Raw genomic sequence first — 19,211 nt, 5'->3', positions numbered from 1 at the left:
GAGCCTGCAGGGGATGCAGAGACCTGGGGGGACCACGCTGGGGCTGGGAGGGGAGACCGGGCCCTTCTGCACAGCGCTAGGAGATCTCTGGGGAAAAGCTCCAGCCAGGGGCACAGGGAGCTGGGTCCCCACTGTCTGTTCACCTCGGGCAGGTCTCTGGGTCTGGCCCTGAGCCAGACCCTCTGCCCAGGGGTGGGAGGCTGGGTGTGTGTGAATGGGGGTGAAGCCCGAAAGCCCTAGAGAAAGGCAGGGCTGTGTCGGGGTGATGGGTTAGTTGGTTTCCCACAGAAAACGGGCACTGCCCAACCCCAGAACTGAAAGGGGCAACACAGTGACATGTGCCTGTGAATTAGCCTCTGAATGTGCCCCCAGCCAGGGTAGTGCAGTGGGCACAGAGCTGTAGCTGTGCACACGATGCCCTTTGCACACTCAGTAGAAGAAGGGGAGAGGAATGGCTGGAAATAATTGTGGGTGTAAATTCAAAGGCTGATGCTGGCTCACGTGAGTAATAAAGTGAGCAAATGTTTTCCCAGACTAGCAGAGTCTAAATCCTCTGTCTGCAGGGAAAGAGCCTGGGGTGGGGGTATTGGGGTGTGAAATGAACTAAAGCCCCTTCTGAAACCTCCCCCATCACCCTTCTCACCCTGACAGGCTGTAGAATAACGTCCGTGTTTCGATCCAGATCATCCCATTCTCCCAGGGGACAGGGCAGGGAAATGGAACATGCTCAGGTAGTAGATTGTCCAGCAGCTGCTGGAAGTTTGGTCAGAAATTAATGGGGGGCGGGAAGGAAAAGGGGAGGAGAACAGAACATGAAATCTCTGCTGGATTCTTTAAATGTGGGCCTTGAATTACATAAGAACGGCCATACTTAGTCAAACTAATGGTCCATCTACCTCAGTATCCTGTCTTCCAACAGTTGCCAGTGCCAGGTGCTTCAGAGGGAATGAACAGACCAGGCAATCATTGAGTGATTCATCCCGTCGTCCACTCCAAACTCCAGGCAGCCAGAGGCTAGGGACACCCAGAACATGGTTTTGCATCTCTGATCATCTTGACTAATAGCCATTGATGGATCTATCCTCCATGATCATAACTGATTATTTTTTGGCCTTCACAACATCCCTTGGCAATAAGTCCCACAGGTTGACTATACATTGTGTGAAGAAGTAGTTCCTTTTGTTTCTTTTAAATTTGATACCTATTGGGTGATGCCTGGTTTTTGTGTTATGTGAAGGAGTAAATAACACTTCCTTACTTTCTCCACACCATTCACGATTTCATAGACCTCTATCATATCCCCCTTTAGTTGTCTCTTTTCCAAGCTGAACAGTCCCAGTTCCTACCCTCTGTTTCCTGTTTTTAACCAGTTACTGATCCATGAGAGGACCTTCCCTCTTCTCCCATGACTGCTTGTGTTGCATAAGAGCCTTCAGTGAGGGACCTTGTCATAGGCTTTCTGAAAGTCCAAGTTCACTATATCCACTGGATCACCCTTGTCCACATGCTTGTTGACCCTCTCAAAGAATTCTAGAAGATTGGTGAGGCATGATTTCCCTTTACAAAAACCACGTAGACGCTTCCCCAACAAATCATGTTCATCTATGTGTCTAATAATTCTGTTCTTTACTAAGGTTTCAACCAGTTTGCCTGGTACTGAAGTTAGGTTTACCGGCCTGTAATTGCCAGGATCACCTCTGGAGCCTTTTTAAAAATTGGCATCACATTAGCTATCGTTCAGTCATCTGGTACAGAAGCTGATTTGAGTGACAGGTTACATATCACAGTTAGTAGTTCTGTGACATGCCCAGCAGGGGGTGGTGGAAATTCCTCACTGTGAGGAAACAAAGCCCTGGATGTGCTGATATCAGAGGCCTATTGCCAGTGCAGATTGTGCCCCAGCTATCAACCTCCTGGAAAGGCAGGGGCTGGGCTTGCATCTCACAGGGGGTTAACCAATCACTGCAGGGCGGTGCAGTGCCTCGCTCATGCTGGCTGAGCTGTGCACCCCATGAGAGAGAGCAGCTTGTGAAGTTTCTGCCTGTGAAATATGATCTGTATAGAGAACAGCAGGTGATGGCAGATTATGCTGCAATGTGGTGGGTGGGGAGGGGATGTGTAGGGAGTGGGGGAGGGAAGTGGGGAGCAAGGGGGCATATTTGGGGGTCATGGGAGTCACAGACACCCCCAGCCCTGCACTCAGGAGTATAAACACTCCCTGTTCTATTCCCTCCACTCCCCCCACCACACTCCTCATTTCTCCTCCTCACTCCTTCCCCACACTCTTCCCAACTTCCCTCCACTTTCACTCTTCCCCCCCCCCCAGGGTCACTCCTTCCCCCCACTCTCACTGGCTCCCCTCCACCACCCTTCCACCCCTATATTCCCTGCTGCTTCTCCCCCAAACCCGACTTCTTCCCCTCCAGGTCCCCCCAAAAGCTGTCCTCTAAGGCTGTGTTATGTCTGGTACAGTCCAGGCTGTCTGATCTCGCCATGCAGCCACTGCCTGTGATGTGCACACAGCTCAGCCACTGCCTGTGATGTGCACACAGCAGCAGGGAGCACCGGAGGGATTCCTGTGCCTGCAGCACCCAGTGGGCACCCTGCGGGCTGGATTTAGTCTCTGAATCAGGCTTTTCTGGTTTTCATTTTCACCCAATCAGCAGGATGCTGCCAGTGGATCCCTAGAACATTCCCTGGAATTTTGGAATGGGTCAGCTGCAGTGTCCAACAGATATCACATCACAGACACAGGGAGAAATCCCTTTGAGTGGTGCATCGGGACCCGCTTCCCTCTGACAGGAAATTTGGGGGCAGTTATATTTCCCTTCCAGTGTCAGAGTTTGTAGGGTGGATTTCATTCCTCCTGAGGGGGGAGAGGGAAGAGTGTGTGTGTGTTTGTGTCACTACAGGGGGAATCTTCACCTGCAACACCACACATGCAAAACTGAAGGTCCACACTACTCACTCAACCCCCAGGAAGGGGGAACTGCCCTTCTCCTCTCTGCTTGCTTACCAGCACCCTGTCTTCTCTCCATCTCAGATAGTCTCCTGCATGCTTGCCCCACCCCCATGTTCACCTCTCTTTCCCTTCAGTCTCTTACCTCTCACCTCTGCTATGTCCCTACATGCCCCTGCCCACCCTTAGTCCTCACACTCCTTCCTGCACCTCTTCACTGTCCTTCCTACACACCTTCCCCTGAAGCCTCATAAACCTCCTCCCTGCACCCCAATTTCCTTCCATTACATCTTCCCTGCCAAGCCCCCACATCTTCCTAAACCCTTCAGGGTCAATCTGCCCCCTACAAATCACTCTGCACTACGCTCAGACTCCCATGAGCTCCCAACTTACCCTGTATCTGCCTCACCCCACATTACACTGCACCTGCCCACAGTCTGCCTCATGCCCCCACTTTCCCTTCACCCCGTCTGCTTTATGTGTGCACCAATCATTCCCCTTCACCCCCCCCACTCTGTCTCTAGCTCCCTGCATTCCCTTTACTCTTCAGTTTCCTGTCCAGTCTCCTAACCATGGAGCTGCAGCCATATTCCCTGAGAAGATGGCTTCTGGTTCATGGAAAACAATGGGAGTTGGTAGCCATCTTTATTAGAGGCAGCCTCACTTCCACATGCCAAAACTGGAGGGAAATGGTGGCCATCTTGAATACGGGCATCTTGATTCCAGACCCCGTGAAAGAAATGGGACATGGCAGTCATGTCAAACAAGGGACCGTGTAAGTTCTCTGCTAGGAATCGGGAGAGCATGGAGAAATGTTACAAATATTGTGAGATCTATAATGGAATAACTGGAGTTAGCAGCTCTGGGCATCATAGTTTTTCCACAGAAACAGTGGAGGTTTTTAATGAAAGCTTTGAACATTTTTTCCATTCTTCCCTAGAGAAAGCAGAGAAATTTTGCAGCCCTTCCTGTGTCTCAGGTGGTGGGATTCTGACTGGGACAGCAGTTTCTGAGTGGGGAACTCTGGCAGTTTCAGGGGCTGGTGACCTTTGAGGAGGTGGCTGTGTATTTCAACCAGGGACAGGGAGTTCTGGTGGACCCTCTACAGAAACGTCATACAGGAGAATTATCAAAACATGACCTTGCTGGGTAAGGAACCCTAGTGCCTTGGGTATTAGAAGTAGGGGTATCTCTGAAGTACCTAAATCACTTCTACCCAGGATCCTTTCCTGGTCCCCTATATTTCAGGGGGATCATCCCAATAGTCCCCAGACCATTGAGAGAAAGCCTATCCCCTCTACACTCCTCCCAGAGAAGAGGCAATTCAGAGACAGTGTGGAGATGTTAATCCATCCCCATCCAAGGGAGAGGATGGGTGTGTGACACCAACACCCCCATATTCACCAGTCATATAATTAGGATATGTTTTGGACAAAGTATGCCTTGTGAGGTATCATTCTAAAAGTTTTGATTTGCTAGACTATAATATCTCATTAGATTGTATGTACTATCATTGTATGTGAAGTTATGAAGTTGGGCTATGTATGTTACTGAAACATGTTGTTAGGTTGAAAACACCCACAAGCAGCCTTTCAGGTACAACAGTAAAAAGGCCAAACAATGTTAATGGCTTATTGAGGAAATGCACACAAGCACAAGGATTACCCCAGGAACTGTGTAGAATAGAACCCTCTCAGAGATAGCACTACACAATGGGAACTGTTTGACCCAGGTCACAGCAAAAGAGCTTTCCAGCAAGTGGGAAGAAGATATAAAAGGGGGAAATGACATGATTGTACCTCACTCTCCCTACCACAACACACCTGGAAACAAAGACTGAACTGGGCGAAGTGATGATCCCAGGCTAAAGGGATTTCTAGCCTGCGTATGAAAACCTGTGAAACTCAAGCTGCAAAGCAATGGCAGCTTATGCCTTAAGAATCTGCCAGCCACTTTATCACTCCTTGTGAGAATTTGGTAATTCATATCCTACTTCTCTAGTATATTAAGCTCAGTTTGTGTTTTTGTTTATTTACTAGGTAATCTGCTTTGATCTGTTTGTTCACATCAATACAAACCGAAAAATCTGCTGAGGAGTTTTTATTAAGGGCACAATTCAGGATCTAGAAGGCCTCAGCTTCCCCTGTCCTTGCTCTTCAGGACTGGAATGTGTAAATGGTGGGAGAGGTCAGAAAATGATTGGTGCCTAGCAACTGTAACTGGCTTTTGAAACTACAAGTTTTTCTCATTGTAGAGGGATTCAGAGTCTCTAGTGTGACAGCAAGAGGGAGGGATTGGAATGGAAACAAGACTCAGGAACTTGGCTGTGAAATGCACTAAAGCTCCTGAACCCTCCCCAATTGCCCTTCTCGAAATGATAGAAAATTGATAAGGGAATCAAAAGGACAGAAGGAGAAATCTATGGCCAAAATAACCACCACAGACAGCTTCACCTTGTTCCGTCCTCCTAGGGGTTGGTGAATGGAAATGGCTGCAGCAGATCCAATTGTGGTAGGGGATTTTTTAGGAACCTTATATTATTGTTCTATTATTGTATTACCAAGGAGCCCTAGTCATGATCCAGAACCCCATTGTGCAAGGCATTGTACAAATGTAGAACAAAAAAATAACAAAACAGTGGATGTTTTGTTTGGTGGCTGCAGTTGTTCATTTCCCTCCAAAGCAGGTCCACGGCAGGGGGTGAAATCAAGCCTGGGGTTTGATGGCTCAATTTATAGATCAATGGAGCTGGCATCTGGGACAGAGAACAGGATAGCAGAGTGCCTAAGGGATAAATCCCCTTTTCCCCAATAGAGACAGTTGAGACACCACAGAGTTAGTATCACAGCACCAAAAAACTAGAAGCAGGAGCCAGACACCTGGTGGGAAGCAAACGCCTGGGATGGAGTCCAGCCAGGATGTTTGAGAGTCCTTTAGCTGCTCTGTGTCCTCGGGGAAATGTCAAGATTCTGCCCAGGAGCAAATAGATTCCTCACTGAGCTGAAAGAGAGAATAGACACTGGAGATGCTGCTGGTGAGGAGACAAGCTGCTACCCCTCTGGAGGTGTCTGTATATCCAGTCTTGTGCTAAGCTCAAGAACTGAGGAAATTCCCCAGGATGCCCAGGGAGACGAAGGGTTTGCAACAAATCTTTTATTCAGAAAAGCAGAAACCAATGTTGAAAAAATTTCAATGTGAAATAAAGACTCAACCAAAATCTAAATGTCCAGAAACACAAGACCTCACCCCCACCATCCAGAGGCAAGGTGAATTCCCTCCCAGGGCAATCATTTCAGGAATAATCACAGTGTGTTCTGAGTCTCTGCTTGAAATCAGGGACAAGGGAATCCAGCTAAAACCCTTCAACTCAGTAAAACACTCCCCTGACAGAGAGAGATAGGGAAGAATGAGACAGTGGCAGAATAATAAAATACAGTAATAATAAAGAAACTTTCTAGCTGAAGATGCCAATATTCATAAAAAGCAACAGAGAGTCCTGTGGCACCTTTAAGACTAACAGATGTATTGGAGCATAAGCTTTCGTGGGTGAATACATGTGTCTGAGGAAGTGGGTATTCACCCACGAAAGCTTATGCTCCAATACATCTGTTAGTCTTAAAGGTGCCACAGGACTCTCTGTTGCTTTTTACAGATCCAGACTAACATGGTTACCCCTCTGATACTTGACAATATTCATAGAATCATAGAACTGAAAGGGACCTCGAGAGGTCATCTAGTCCAGTCCCCTGCACTCAAGGCAGGACTAAGTATTATCTAGACCATTCCTGGCAGGTGTTTGTCTAACCTGCTCTTAAAAATCTCCAATGATGGAGATTTCACAACCTCCCATGGCAATGTATTCCAGTGCTTAACCACCCTGACAGTTAGGAAGTTTTTCCTAATGTCCAGCCTAAACCTCCCTTGCTGCAATTTAAGCCCATTGCTTCTTGTCCTATCCTCAGAGGTTAAGAACAACATTTTTTCTCCCTCCTCCTTGTAAAAACCTTTTATGTACTTGAAAACTTATGTCCCCTCTCAGTCTTCTCTTTTCCAGACTAAACAAACCCAGTTTTTTCAGTCTTCCCTCATAGGTCATGTTTTCTAGACTTTTCATCATTTTTGTCACTTTTCTCTGGACTCTCTCCAATTTGTCCATATCCTTCCTGAAACGTGGTGCTCAAAACTGTACACAATACTTCAGTCGAGGCCTAATCAGCATGGAGTACAGTGGAAGAATTATTTCTCGTGTCTTGCTTACAACACTCCTGCTAATACATCCCAGAAGGCTGTTCACTTTTTTTGCAACAGTGTTACACTGTTGACTCATATTTAGCTTGTGCTCCACTATGACCCACAGATCTCTTTCCGCAGTACTTCTGCCTATGCAGTCATTTCCCATTTTATATTATTGTCATGAGACACTTGATACTGTGTTGCTATTAGTGAAATCTGATGGGATAATGCACATGAATGGAATGCTAAAATCAATGGTTTTCACCTAGTCAGGAAAGATCAAGTGGACAAAAGGAAGGGGGAGTGGCACTCTGTCAAAATAGCATTACTTGTTTCTAAGTTACTGATAACTAGGAATAAAATGATCTTGAATGCTTATGGATCAAGGTACTAACACATAAAGCACAAGCTGGGGTACTAGTTGGTGTCTGCTACAGACCACCAAATCACACTAGGGAACAACAGGATGACTGACTCCTTAAGTATCTACCTTTAATATGTGTATGGAAAAAGCTACATGAGCGGGAGACTTCAGTCTGAGTGACGTACGTGGGAGGTCTCATGCAGCCACTAATAAAACATCCTTGGAGTGTCTAAATATTATAAATGACAACTTCCTAACTCAAAGTGTTGCATCCAACACAGGGGAATTCTATATTAGATCTTGTCATGACATACAAGGAGGAATTGATCACAGAACTAAAAATTAGTGGTAGCTTAGGCACAAGTGATCATGACTCAATCACCTGTGTTACATGCAAACATCATAAGTCCCAACCAATACTGTATATATTTGATGTTTTGAAAGGACAGATTTCACAAAGCTGAAAACAATGATGAGACAAATCAGCTGCGAGGAAGAATTTAAACAGAAAAATGTAAATGGTAACCAGGAATAAGAATACTTTACTAGATGTCCAAAATTCAACAACTGGTTAAAAAGCAACAACTTGGCTTCGAGGAGAAGTGAAGACAGCTATAAAAATAAGAAAACAATATATTAACAAATGGAAGAAATGGAAAGTTAATAATAATGAACATAAATCAGAAGCTAGAAATTGTTGAAAATTGAGAAGGGAATCAAAAAGAGACAAGCAGAACTCCATGGCCAAAAAAATTAAGGACAATAAGAAAGAGGTTTTTTTAAGTATATTAAGAACTAAGAGTCCTAACAATAGTACTAGTTCCTGACTAGATGGAAATAGCAGAATTATCAAACATAATGCAGAAAAGCAGATGTATTCAATAATTTCTGTTCTGTATGTGGGAACAAAAATGAAATAGATGATGTAGTTATATCGTATGACGGCAACACTCTTTCCATTCCAATTGTATCTTGTGCGGATATTAAATGGCAGCTACTAAAGTTAAGCAGTTTTACATCTGCATGTCCAGATAACTTGCATCCAAGAGTTTTAAAAGAGTTAGCTGAGGAACTTTCTAGACCATTAATGTTGATTTTAAAAATAACTCTTGAAACACTGAGGAAGTTCCAAAAGACTAAGAAACCTAATGTTGTGCTTTGAAGGTTAATGGGATGACTTAGGCAATAGTAGGACTGCCAGCCTTACAGATCCTGGGAAAATTAATGGAGTAGCTGAAGATCCTGGGAAAATTAATGGAGTAGCTGATACGGGACTTGATTAATAAAGAATTAAAGGAGGGTAATATAATGAATCCCCATTAACATGGGTTTATAGAAGACAGATCCTGTCAAACTAGCTTGATTTATTTTTAATGAAATTACAAGTCTGGTTGATAAAGGTAATAGTACTGATTGAATATACTTAGACTTCTGTAAGACATTTGACTTGGTACTGAATGATACTTTGATTAAAAAACTAGAATGATACATGGCTCACATTAAATGGGTTTAAATCAACATGGCACACATGAATGGATTTAAAACTGATTAACTGACAGGTCGCAAAATATAATTATAAACTGGGAATCATTGAGTGGGTGTTTCTCAGGGGGTCCTGCAGGGATCATTTTTTTGTGGTATCCTTTTTAACATTTTCATCAGTAACCTAGAGGAAAACATAAAATCATCCCTGATAAAGTTTGCAGGTGACACACAGATTGGGGACTGTTATAAAGTTGGGTGCCAGCAAACCATATGCATTTCAGTATGGCCAAATATAAACTAACATAATTAGGAACAAAAAATGCAGGCCTTAGTTACAGGGATGAGGGACGGTATCCTGGGAAGCAGTGATTCCGAAAAAGACTTGGGGGTCATGATAGATAATCAGCTGAACGTGAGCTGCCAATAGCCCAAAGGGCGAATGTGCTCCTTGGATGTCTAAACAGGGGAATATTGAGTAGGAGTAGAGAGGTTTTATTACCCTCCATATTTGGCAATGGTGTGACAGCTACTTGAATACTGTGTCGAGTTCTGGTGTCCACAATTCCAGAAGGTTGTTGATAAACTGGAGAGGGTTCAGAGAGGATCCACAAGAATGATTAAAGCCTTGGGAAACATGCCTTATAGTGAAAGACTCCAGGACCTTGATCTATTTACTTTAGCAAAGAGAAGATTAGGAGGTGACTTGATCACAGTCTCTAAGTAAGTATCTTGGAAACAAATATTTGACAATTGGCTCTTCAGTCTAGCAGACAAAGATCGAACAAGAGCCAATGGCTGGAATTTGAAGCTGGACAAATTCAGCCTAGAAATATGGCACAAACTTTTCAACGGTGGGACAACTTACCAAGGGTTGTGGTGGATTCTCCATCAGTGGCAATTGTTAAATCAAGACTGGATGTTTTTAAAAAAAAGTTCTGCTCTGGTTCAAACAGGAATTAATTCACAGAAGGCCTATGGCCTGCACTATGCAGGAGGTCAGGCTAGGGGAACACAGTGGTCCCTTGTGGCCTTAGACTCGAGCACACAGTGATTAGTGACACCCCACAACTCTCCAGGGAGGTGGGCGACTATTACTATCCCCAGGGCAGAGACGGGAGGAACGGCACCACAGAGGGGGGGAGTGACTGATACGGGGTCACACAAAGAGAGTTGGCTACTGAACCGAGAAGTCCTAACTCCCACTTCCTTCACCCTTCTCTAGGCACCTGACCACACTCTCTTCTCAGAGCCAGGAGCCAAACCCAGGAGTGCTATGTCCCAAGTCCCCGGCTCTTACAGGGCAATCAAACCTCTCTGGAGAATCTCCCCCCTGGATTCCCCAATGTCCAGTTCATCTCTCTCCCCTCCTTCCCCCCAAGCGTCTACAGGGATGTTCAATACACCGAGACTTGCTCTGAAATCCTGTTACTTCAGAGCAGTAGCTCTTGGCTGCCTTATAACTATAGCCCCATACGGCTACTTGGTGCTGCCCTACAGAACATCCCAGCGCATCTATTCTCAAGGCCTTAGGAGCTGCAAGGATGACTGGATGGCAACGGGAAATTTTTACCTCCCTGCTAAATTGGAACTTGCACAAATGTCTCCCCACTAATTCCATCGCCTGCTCCCCCAGACCCTGAAATGACTCATCTCCCCAATGCCCAGCATTTCCCCCTCCTCTGGCCCCACCAGCCGCCCTCACTGAAATCCAAACCATCCACCTGCCTGCTGCCCGCACTCAGCCCATCCTCAATTGCAGCAGGTTTACATTTTGCTTCAGGGGAGCACAGACCCATTGCCCCACAGGGAGAGCTCCCACTGCCTTCTATCCTGTGTGCAGTTTCTGGTGGGACATGAGGGAGACCTTTGCCTTGTAGCTTTTCCCACAGACAGAACATTTATAGGGTGTCTCTCCATTGTGCATTCTCTGGTGTCTAATAAGGTGCCATTTCTGAGCAAAACTTTTCCTGCACTCGGGGCAGTTATAGGGCCTCAGGCCAGTGTGGATTCTCCTGTGTCTAATAAAGGCCGAGCTGTGACCAAAGCTTTTCCCGCAATCGGAGCATTTATAGGGTTTCTCTCCTGTGTGGATTCTCCGATGCACAATAAGGTCAGAGCTATTACTGAAGCTTTTCTTGCAGTCGGGGCAGTTATAAGGTCTCTCTCCTGTGTGGATTCTCTGATGTGAAATAAGTTCTGAGCTCTGCTTGAAACTTTTCCCACAGACGGAACATTTATAGGGTGTCTCTCCTGTGTGGATTCTTTTATGTATAGTGAGGTCTGAGCTCCGAATGAAGCTTTTCCCGCACTCAGGACATCTAAAGGGTCTCTCTCCAGTGTGGGTTTTCTGGTGTGTAATGACATGAGCCTTCCGATTGAACCCCTTCCCACACTCAGGGCAGTAGAAGGGCCGCTCTCCCGTGTGGATTCTCTGATGAGTGATAAGGTGTGAACGCCGACTGAAGCTCTTCCCGCACTCTGGGCAGTTATAGAGTTTCTGTCCCGTGTGGATTCTCTGATGCTTAATGAGGTTTGAGCCATCACTGAAGGTTTTCCCACAGTCGGGGCAGTTATGGGGTTTCTCTCCCGTGTGGGTTCGTCGATGTGACAGAAGTTCTGAGCTGCGCTTGAAGCTCTTCCCACAGTCATGACACTCGTAGGGTTTTTCTCCCGTGTGGACTCTCTGATGTATAATCAGGGTAGAGCTCCGACTGAAGCTTTTCCCACACTCGGGGCAGTTATAGGGTTTCTCCCCCGTGTGGTTTCTCTGATGTACAATAAGATGTGATCTCCAACTGAAGCTTTTCCCACACTCAGCACAATCATACGTTTTTTCTTTAGTGCAGATTCCTGGCTGGATCGTGTCTTTGGGAAGGTCTTTCAAAACTCCTCCACGGTGAGTGGATTTACCCCGTGTCTTCCCTCGGTGGTTTCCCAGCTGCCTCTCTGGCCTGAGCTGACTCTTGCAGGTTGCTTCCTGGAGTCCTGAGCAGGGACTGTTCCCTTCAGCTCTTCCTGATTGCATCCCATGCAGTTCCACTTGCTCGAGACCTTCCCGCTGAGAATTCTCCGCCTCCTCCTCAGTCACCGTCCCACCACCTCCTGGGACAGAGGGAAAATTCAGACATGAATATCAACTTGATCTTGGATGAAAGGGAACCTCAGAAAGGAGAGTGCAAAGTGGGGAGCAAACCAAAATAATTGCTGGGACAATTGAAAAAAGCAGGAGCTGAATGTCCCCTCCTCCAAAACCTTGCTCCGGAAGAGAGGAGGGAACCAATTCTGCCTCCACATCCCATCCAATAACTCCGGGTGAAGGGAGCTACAGTCAGGTGTCAAGCAGGGCGGGCGGGAAGCCATGAATCACACGACACCTCGTGGGAACAATCCTGACTTGGGTGAGATGGGGCAGAACTGGGGTAGCTCGTGGGGCCTTTGTGGGAATCCCAGCTGTTGACATCAATGGCGGGTGGTTTCTGCATCCATTTAACCAATTCCTCACCTATGTGGATGTTTTTCAGGATCTCTTTTTCCTTAGAGCCCTGGAGATCCAGGACCCATGGCTCTTCCCCCCATTCCAGCTGGGAGATCACATCCGGTTTGGGAATGGGAAAACCTGCTCCAGGGAAAAGAAAACAGAAGAATTTTACAGGTTTCAGACATGCATCTGATGAAGTAAGCTGTAGCCCACGAAAGCTTATGCTACAATAAATTTGCTAGTCTCTAAGGTGCCACAAGTACTCCTGTTCTTTTTAAGAATGTTACAGTTATTCTGACCCAGAGATGGGTTGGGTAGGTGTCCTTGTATAAATTCAACACATGGAAAAATGTTCCTGGAGATCCTTTGGGATGGTCAGATGGTTCCTGGGAGACCTGCAGTTCCTCCTGCAGGAAATTCAAGGATTTCCACCCACTGGGGATTATAGGACTCTGGCAAAGCACAGTTGTGCAACCTCTAACCCTTTTGTAACCCTGGTGAGACCAGAGCCCTTTCCGGGTATAGAGCCAGTCCTGGGAAGGGAGGGACACACAACATCTTTCTGCGTACCAGTGTGTGCCCATATTTAAAAACACAGATAGGAGCATACCACCCATCCTCTCTCTCGGACATGCTGGGGATGGGGATGTATTAGCACCCTACTGTGTCTCCATATCTCCTCTCCCATAGGAGGGGTCATAGAGGATGCAGATGCTTCCCCATGGGTTCTGGGGACAATGGGGCTGATCCTCCTGAAATCTAAGGGACCAGGGAAGAACCCTGAGCAGAAGCCAACCCAGAATCTTCAGAGACTGCCCAGCTTCTAATAACCAAGGAGACAGGAATCCTTACCTAGAGATATCACAGTCTCATAATTCTCCTGCATGATGTCCCTGTAGAGGGCTCTCTGACTGGGGTCCAGCAGAGCCCACTCCTCCTTGGTGAAATACACTGCCACCTCCTCGAAGGTCACCAGCCCCTGAAACAGCCAGAGTCCTCTACTCAGGACCTGTTCCCCCAAGCATAATCCCACCAGCTCAGTTGTGGGCAGGGCTGGAAAATCCCCCTCCCCACAGAGAGCAGGGAACTGCCCTGGGGAAGGGGAAATTTCTCAAAGCTGTCATTAAAAACACAGTTTCTGTGGTGAAACCATGATGCCCAGAGCTTCCAACTCTGGTGATTTTATCATGAGTCTCACAATATTTAGTTGGAAGTTTTGGACATTCCCATGCTCTCATAGGAATCTCATGATTCCTGGTACAGAACTCACATGTTTGAACCCTTGTTCAACATGGTCCCATTACTTTGGAGGGGAGGGAGCTGGAGTCAAACTACCCTGATTCAAGATGGCCACCAATTCCCTGCAGTTTTGGCATGTGGAAGAGAGAGTGAGGCTGCCCTTGGTAAAGACAGCCACCAATTCACATTGAAAACAATGAGACTTAAGCCCTGCTCTCCTCAGTCACGGCTGTGACTCTGTGGTTAGGAGACTGGACAGGAAACTATGAAAATAAATGGAAATGTGTGGGGGTCAGAAGGAGGCTGAGGGGGATTCAAGGGGATTTGTGGGGCCAGAGAGGCTGAGGAGCTGCAGGGGCATATGGGTTGCAGATGTGAGAAACAGGAGACCGCAAAGGGAAAGATAGATGAATACAGGGCAGGTGGGGAAGAGACTGGAGACCGTGCAGGAAGACATTGGTTGGGGCAGAGTGGAGACAAAGTAATGGGAAGGGAAGGGGGTGAAGAGGGCCAGAAGGACAGCTCCCCCTTCCCAGCAGTAGGGGAGGGTCAGTAGTTGGTGTCCCCCTGTGAGCAGCGGCAGGGAGGTTTAATTTGTGCACATGTACTGTTGCAGGTGGAGTTTCGTGGCTGCAATGCAATACACAAACACTGGGGGCCAGGCAGCTTAGCCCCTGGTGGTGGGAGGGAGGAGCCCTGCCCCAACACTGAAAACACAGAAAGCAAATAAAATTGCTGCAAAATTTATTATTTTTTTATACTAGTGTTTTTTAAGGTGAACTGGAGAGGCAAACAGAGGACTTTTGGAGGGAGTGTGAGAGGTTTCTTCTAGGTACAGTTTTACATGGCCAGCAATGGAACAATGGTTGTGACCTGCAACAGACGTGCCACATTTTCTTTCCTGAAGGAGGTCAGATCAAACTTCCTCTGGATGAAGTGCAAGTTGGTGGCTACGCTGGAAGAAAGATTAGTGGTTTGACAGGACAAGTACAGATACAGAGATGCTGAGGAGTTCTTGCAACCAAATTCAGGAAGCATCAGCACCCCAGATTCAAGAATGGAACTGGCCACCACAAAACCAGGGAGAGGAGCCGTGGCAATTTGTAATCACTGCGGCGGGAGGACCAGGTGACATTCTCCACAGCTGGAGGCATTTGAGGATGAGCAAACCGTGAACACCAGAGAGAAGAGGACCAGAAGGAACTCCACACAGCTAGAAGTATCCCATTGTTATCATGTTCTCAGTGTGGAAACTGCAATATCTAGCTAACCAAATAGAATGGAGACCTGTACAGGACATACCTGAGGATGCCTGCCCAACCCACAAGACAATCAAGCATGCCTACAAAGAGATCTCCACCCATGCAAGGAAGGCAGACGAGCCTTGTTGGGGATTCTGTGCTAAGAAGAATGGAAAGAACATTCTGCCAGGGACAGGCAGACACCAGGACGGAGCCCTAGATTGGATAGGGCTTCTGGAGTCAGTGGGCAAAGATCCAGTGGTGATGGTCCGTATCAACATTAATAACACTGTGTCATGGGGCAACTTCAGAGAAATTGGAAGGGTGATAAAGGAAAGGAACGTGAAAGTGATAGTCTCAGATGCTTCTTGTCCTGGGAGCGAAGGAAGGCAGAAGGTTCTGGAAGCGAACCACCGACTAGGTAAGTAGTGGAGGGTTTTGGTTTTATGAAATATTGGACCATCTTCTAGGGGGAAGAGAGGGCTGTACAGGTTGGATGGCCTCCATATCTGTTGAAGGGAAACCAATCTGCTAGGGGAAAAGCTGGCTAGAGTAGTCAAGAGGACATTAAACTAAAAACAAAAGGAGAAAACAAATGAGGGAACAAATGAGTACTCAGACCAAATGATCAAGATGTTGAGAATAAAATTATTCAAGGCACCAAGAGTCACAAAGAGAAGAAATTCTTTAATTGTCTACACATTAGAAGCCTGTGTAAAAAACAGAAGAAATTGGAATTGCTTGTTAATGAGAAAAAATTCAACCTACTTGTTATTACTGAAACTTGGTGGGAAGATCGGCATGATTGGAATGTTAAAAAAATTAAATAATATAGTCTCATCATATGATGATAACTCCTTCTATTTCACTAGTATATCTGGAAGATATTAAACAGCAGCTACTAATGTTAAACACTTTTAAATCAGCAGATCCAGCGAACTTGCATCCAAGAGTTTTAAAAGAGCTGGCTAAGGAGTAGCTGAAGAGTAGTTAATGTTGATTTTCAATAAATCTGGGAATACCGAGGAAGTTCCAAAAGACTAGAGGAAAGCTAACGTTGTGCCAATTTTTAAAAAGGGTAAACAGGGTGACCTGAGTAATTATAGGCCTGTCAGCATGACATTAATCCTGGACAAGAGAATGGAGCAGCTGATGTGGGACTCGATTACTAAAGAATTAAAGGAAGGTAATGTAATTAAAGCAAATCAAGATGAATTTTTGGAAGACTAACTTTGTACCTTTTTTGAGATGACAAGTTTGGCTAATAAAGGTAATAGTGCTGATCATACTTAGCATTTTGAAAGGTGTTTGACTGGTACTGCACAACATTAGTTTAGTTAAAAAACTAAAATAATATCAAATTAAAATGGCAGAAATTAAATAGATTAAAAACTGGCGGGTCTCAAACTGTAACTGTAACCAGGGAATCGTCATCAAGTGGGTGTGTATCCAGCGGGGTCCCACAGGAATTGGTTTATGGCCCTGTTGCTATTTAACATTTTTATCAGTCACCTGGAAGAAAAAACAAGCTCATTGCTGATAAAGTTTGCAGATGACACAAAGATTGGAGATGTGGTAAATAATGAAGAGGACAGATCACCCGTATAGAGCGATCTGGATCATTTAGTAAGTTGGGTGTCAGTAAAGAATTTGCATTTCAATATGGCCAAATATAAAATCATACAATTAGGAAGAAAGAATGCAGGCCATAGACACAGAATGGGGGACTATATCCTGGGAAGCAGTGAATAAGACTTGCAGGTTATGGTGGATAATCAGCTGAATATGAGCTCCCAGAATGATGGGACGGCCAAAAGGGCTAATGTAAACCTTGGATGAATAAACATGGGAATGTCGAGTATGAGTAGAAAGGTTATACTAGTTCTGCGACAGCTACTTGAATACTGTGGCCAGTTCTGGTACCCACAATTCAAGAAGGGTGTTGAAAAATTGGAAAGGATTCAGAGAGGAGCCACAAGAATGATTAAAACATTGGAAAACATGCCTTGTAGTGAAAGACTCCAGGAGCGCAGTCTATTTAGCTTAACAAAGAGAAGGTTAAGGGGTGACTTAATCACAGTTTATAAGTATCTACACAGGGAACAGAAATTTGATAATGGGCTCTTCAATCTAGCAGATAAATATATAACAAGATCCAATAGCTGGAAGTTGAATGTCGATAAATTCAGATCCAAAATAAGGCACAAACTTTTTAACACTGAGAGTGATTAACCGCTGGAAAAACTTAGCATGGATTTTCCATTAGTGGCATTTTTTTTTTTCCCAATTCAGTTTGGATGTTTTTTTAAAAGATATGCTCTAGTTCAAACAGGAACTAATTCAGGGGAGTCCTAAATCCTGTGTTATACAGGATATCAGACTAACTGATCACAATGGTCCATTCTGACTTCCTATGAATCTATGCCCATCTCCTGACTTTCCGGAGAGACTCACGGCTTCTGAGTTCTGCATTCTGGCTGTAGACTTTGGATATCAACATTTTTAGGCATTTGCTTTCTCAAGTATAGTAATTTACACTGGGCCTGTCCCACAAATTCAGGGCCCAAATTAAAGATGGTGTAGTGTATAAGGGTAGGTTAGTATCTCTTTAAATAATTTGTGAGCTCTCTAGTAGCGCTCACTGTGTGCTAGTTTTAGAAACCTCAAGAAATCAGTGCAGCAGTGTGTGTAGTTAGGCCTTGGGTGTCGGTGGGTATTTAGTAAATATGGCTATTTGAAACCCAACTCTTCCTGTGTACTTTCTCCAAGTTCTTTGTGTTGTTTGAAGAGCAAAAGACCCAACTGGCAACGGGGATGGGATCTGAATCCAGAAACACAGTGGAATAGACAGTGACTGCAGATGCCCAGTGGAAATGGAACTCAAAGGAAACTGCTGCCTGTAGCCAGTGGGACTGTCAGTAAACTGCTCATTGAGTGGGGACAAATAAAGGGTTAAAAAAAAATAATCTCTGGCTGGCTGGGGAAAACGGACTTGTTTGATAGCTCAGCAGAGGGCTCGTCCTCTGGAGAGCTGGAACAGTATTTAATTACTAACAGTGTCAACAGTGCAGGGGCACGCGCAATGGGGCGCAAGCAGGGGCACGGGCCCCCCCAATCACTGTGGGCACAGAACTCCTCCAGGGCCAGGGCAGGAAGAGTGAACTCCTCTGGCCATAGGGCAGGGCGGGGCAGGAAACGACAGCTCCTCCGGCTCTGGGGCGAGATCCAACTCCTCCAGCTGCCTGGGAAGAGCGAGCTCCTCCGGCCCCAGGGCTGTGGCTGGGAGCCCCAGGTCCTCCAACGCTGGGGCTACAAAGGGGAGAGCCAGCTCCTCCGGCCATGGGGGGCAGGCACAGAAAGTGCCCCTCCAAAAGCGGCCAAAATTTATTCCTGTGCACACCCCTGCAACAGTGAGACAAAGGTGGTGGGTTTATTGACTATAATAAGGGACCCACAGAGTCTATTGGCCTTAAGCAAGGGTTGGGGAGAGGGGAGAGGGAAGAGAAGGAATAGGGCGGCTGCCACAAGGTGGACTGGGCCCTTTAAGAAAGAACAGGTCCAGCCCGCCTGTGCCTCATTAACAGCCTCACAATGGGGCATGATAGAGGACTCTAGAAAGAGCCAGAGGAGAGGAGGAAACAGGAAGAGGAAGCAGTGACAAAGAATGAGAAAGGCTCCTGCAAGGAAGACCTTGGGAGTTTGGGGACAATATGTCAGGGAATTGACTGTGTGCAGTTTAAGGCTGGAGGGGTGGAAAGGAAGATATTTTGGGGTTTATTTTGAACTTTTTGCTAATAAAACAGACCCTAAGGAGGGGTATTCTTGAACAGAGAGAAGTCCTTTTGAGTTTATGGAGGAACCACGAGGGCAACTGAGGCAGGACACTTGCAGCGCAACCTCGGTCCATGACGGGGTGCTCAGGAGGTGTCTGGTCCTGTTACAGTGGCACATAGCTCTCCTGGCATAGGGGACACGATATGTGGAAAGAGGGGAATTGGGGAGGACATGGGAGGAAGAATCAGGGATTCTGGCATGGGGAAGGGGGGGGCACGCAGACCCTTTGCATGAGGGAGTGGGGGGGGGTTGCAGGGAGCCCCTAAAATAGGGATGGGAGGATGGCACACCTGTGGGGGCCAAGGGGAATGAAAAGATGCCAGGAGCCCCTGATGTGTACAATAAGTTTGGCCTACAGAAGCAACAAAGTGTGCAGTC

General features: G+C 46.2%; 1 protein-coding gene across 1 annotated transcript in view; it reads right to left on the bottom strand.

Annotated features, from left to right (window-relative positions):
• Positions 1 to 8,905: 8,905 nt before the first annotated feature.
• LOC128848363 (zinc finger protein 420-like) overlaps positions 8,906 to 19,211 on the bottom strand; it is a 32,629-nt gene continuing 22,323 nt past the window's right edge. The window contains exon 5 of the mRNA XM_054048344.1: positions 8,906 to 11,869. Coding sequence (XP_053904319.1) covers positions 10,867 to 11,869 — 1,003 coding nt within the window. The 3' untranslated portion in view covers positions 8,906 to 10,866. The remainder of the gene's footprint in view (positions 11,870 to 19,211) is intronic.

Source organism: Malaclemys terrapin, chromosome 13, assembly GCF_027887155.1.
Source record: "Malaclemys terrapin pileata isolate rMalTer1 chromosome 13, rMalTer1.hap1, whole genome shotgun sequence".
NCBI classification, from domain to species: domain Eukaryota; kingdom Metazoa; phylum Chordata; order Testudines; family Emydidae; genus Malaclemys; species Malaclemys terrapin.
The sequence above is the reverse complement of the archived record's forward strand: the minus strand, read 5'-3'. Positions and strand labels throughout refer to the sequence as shown.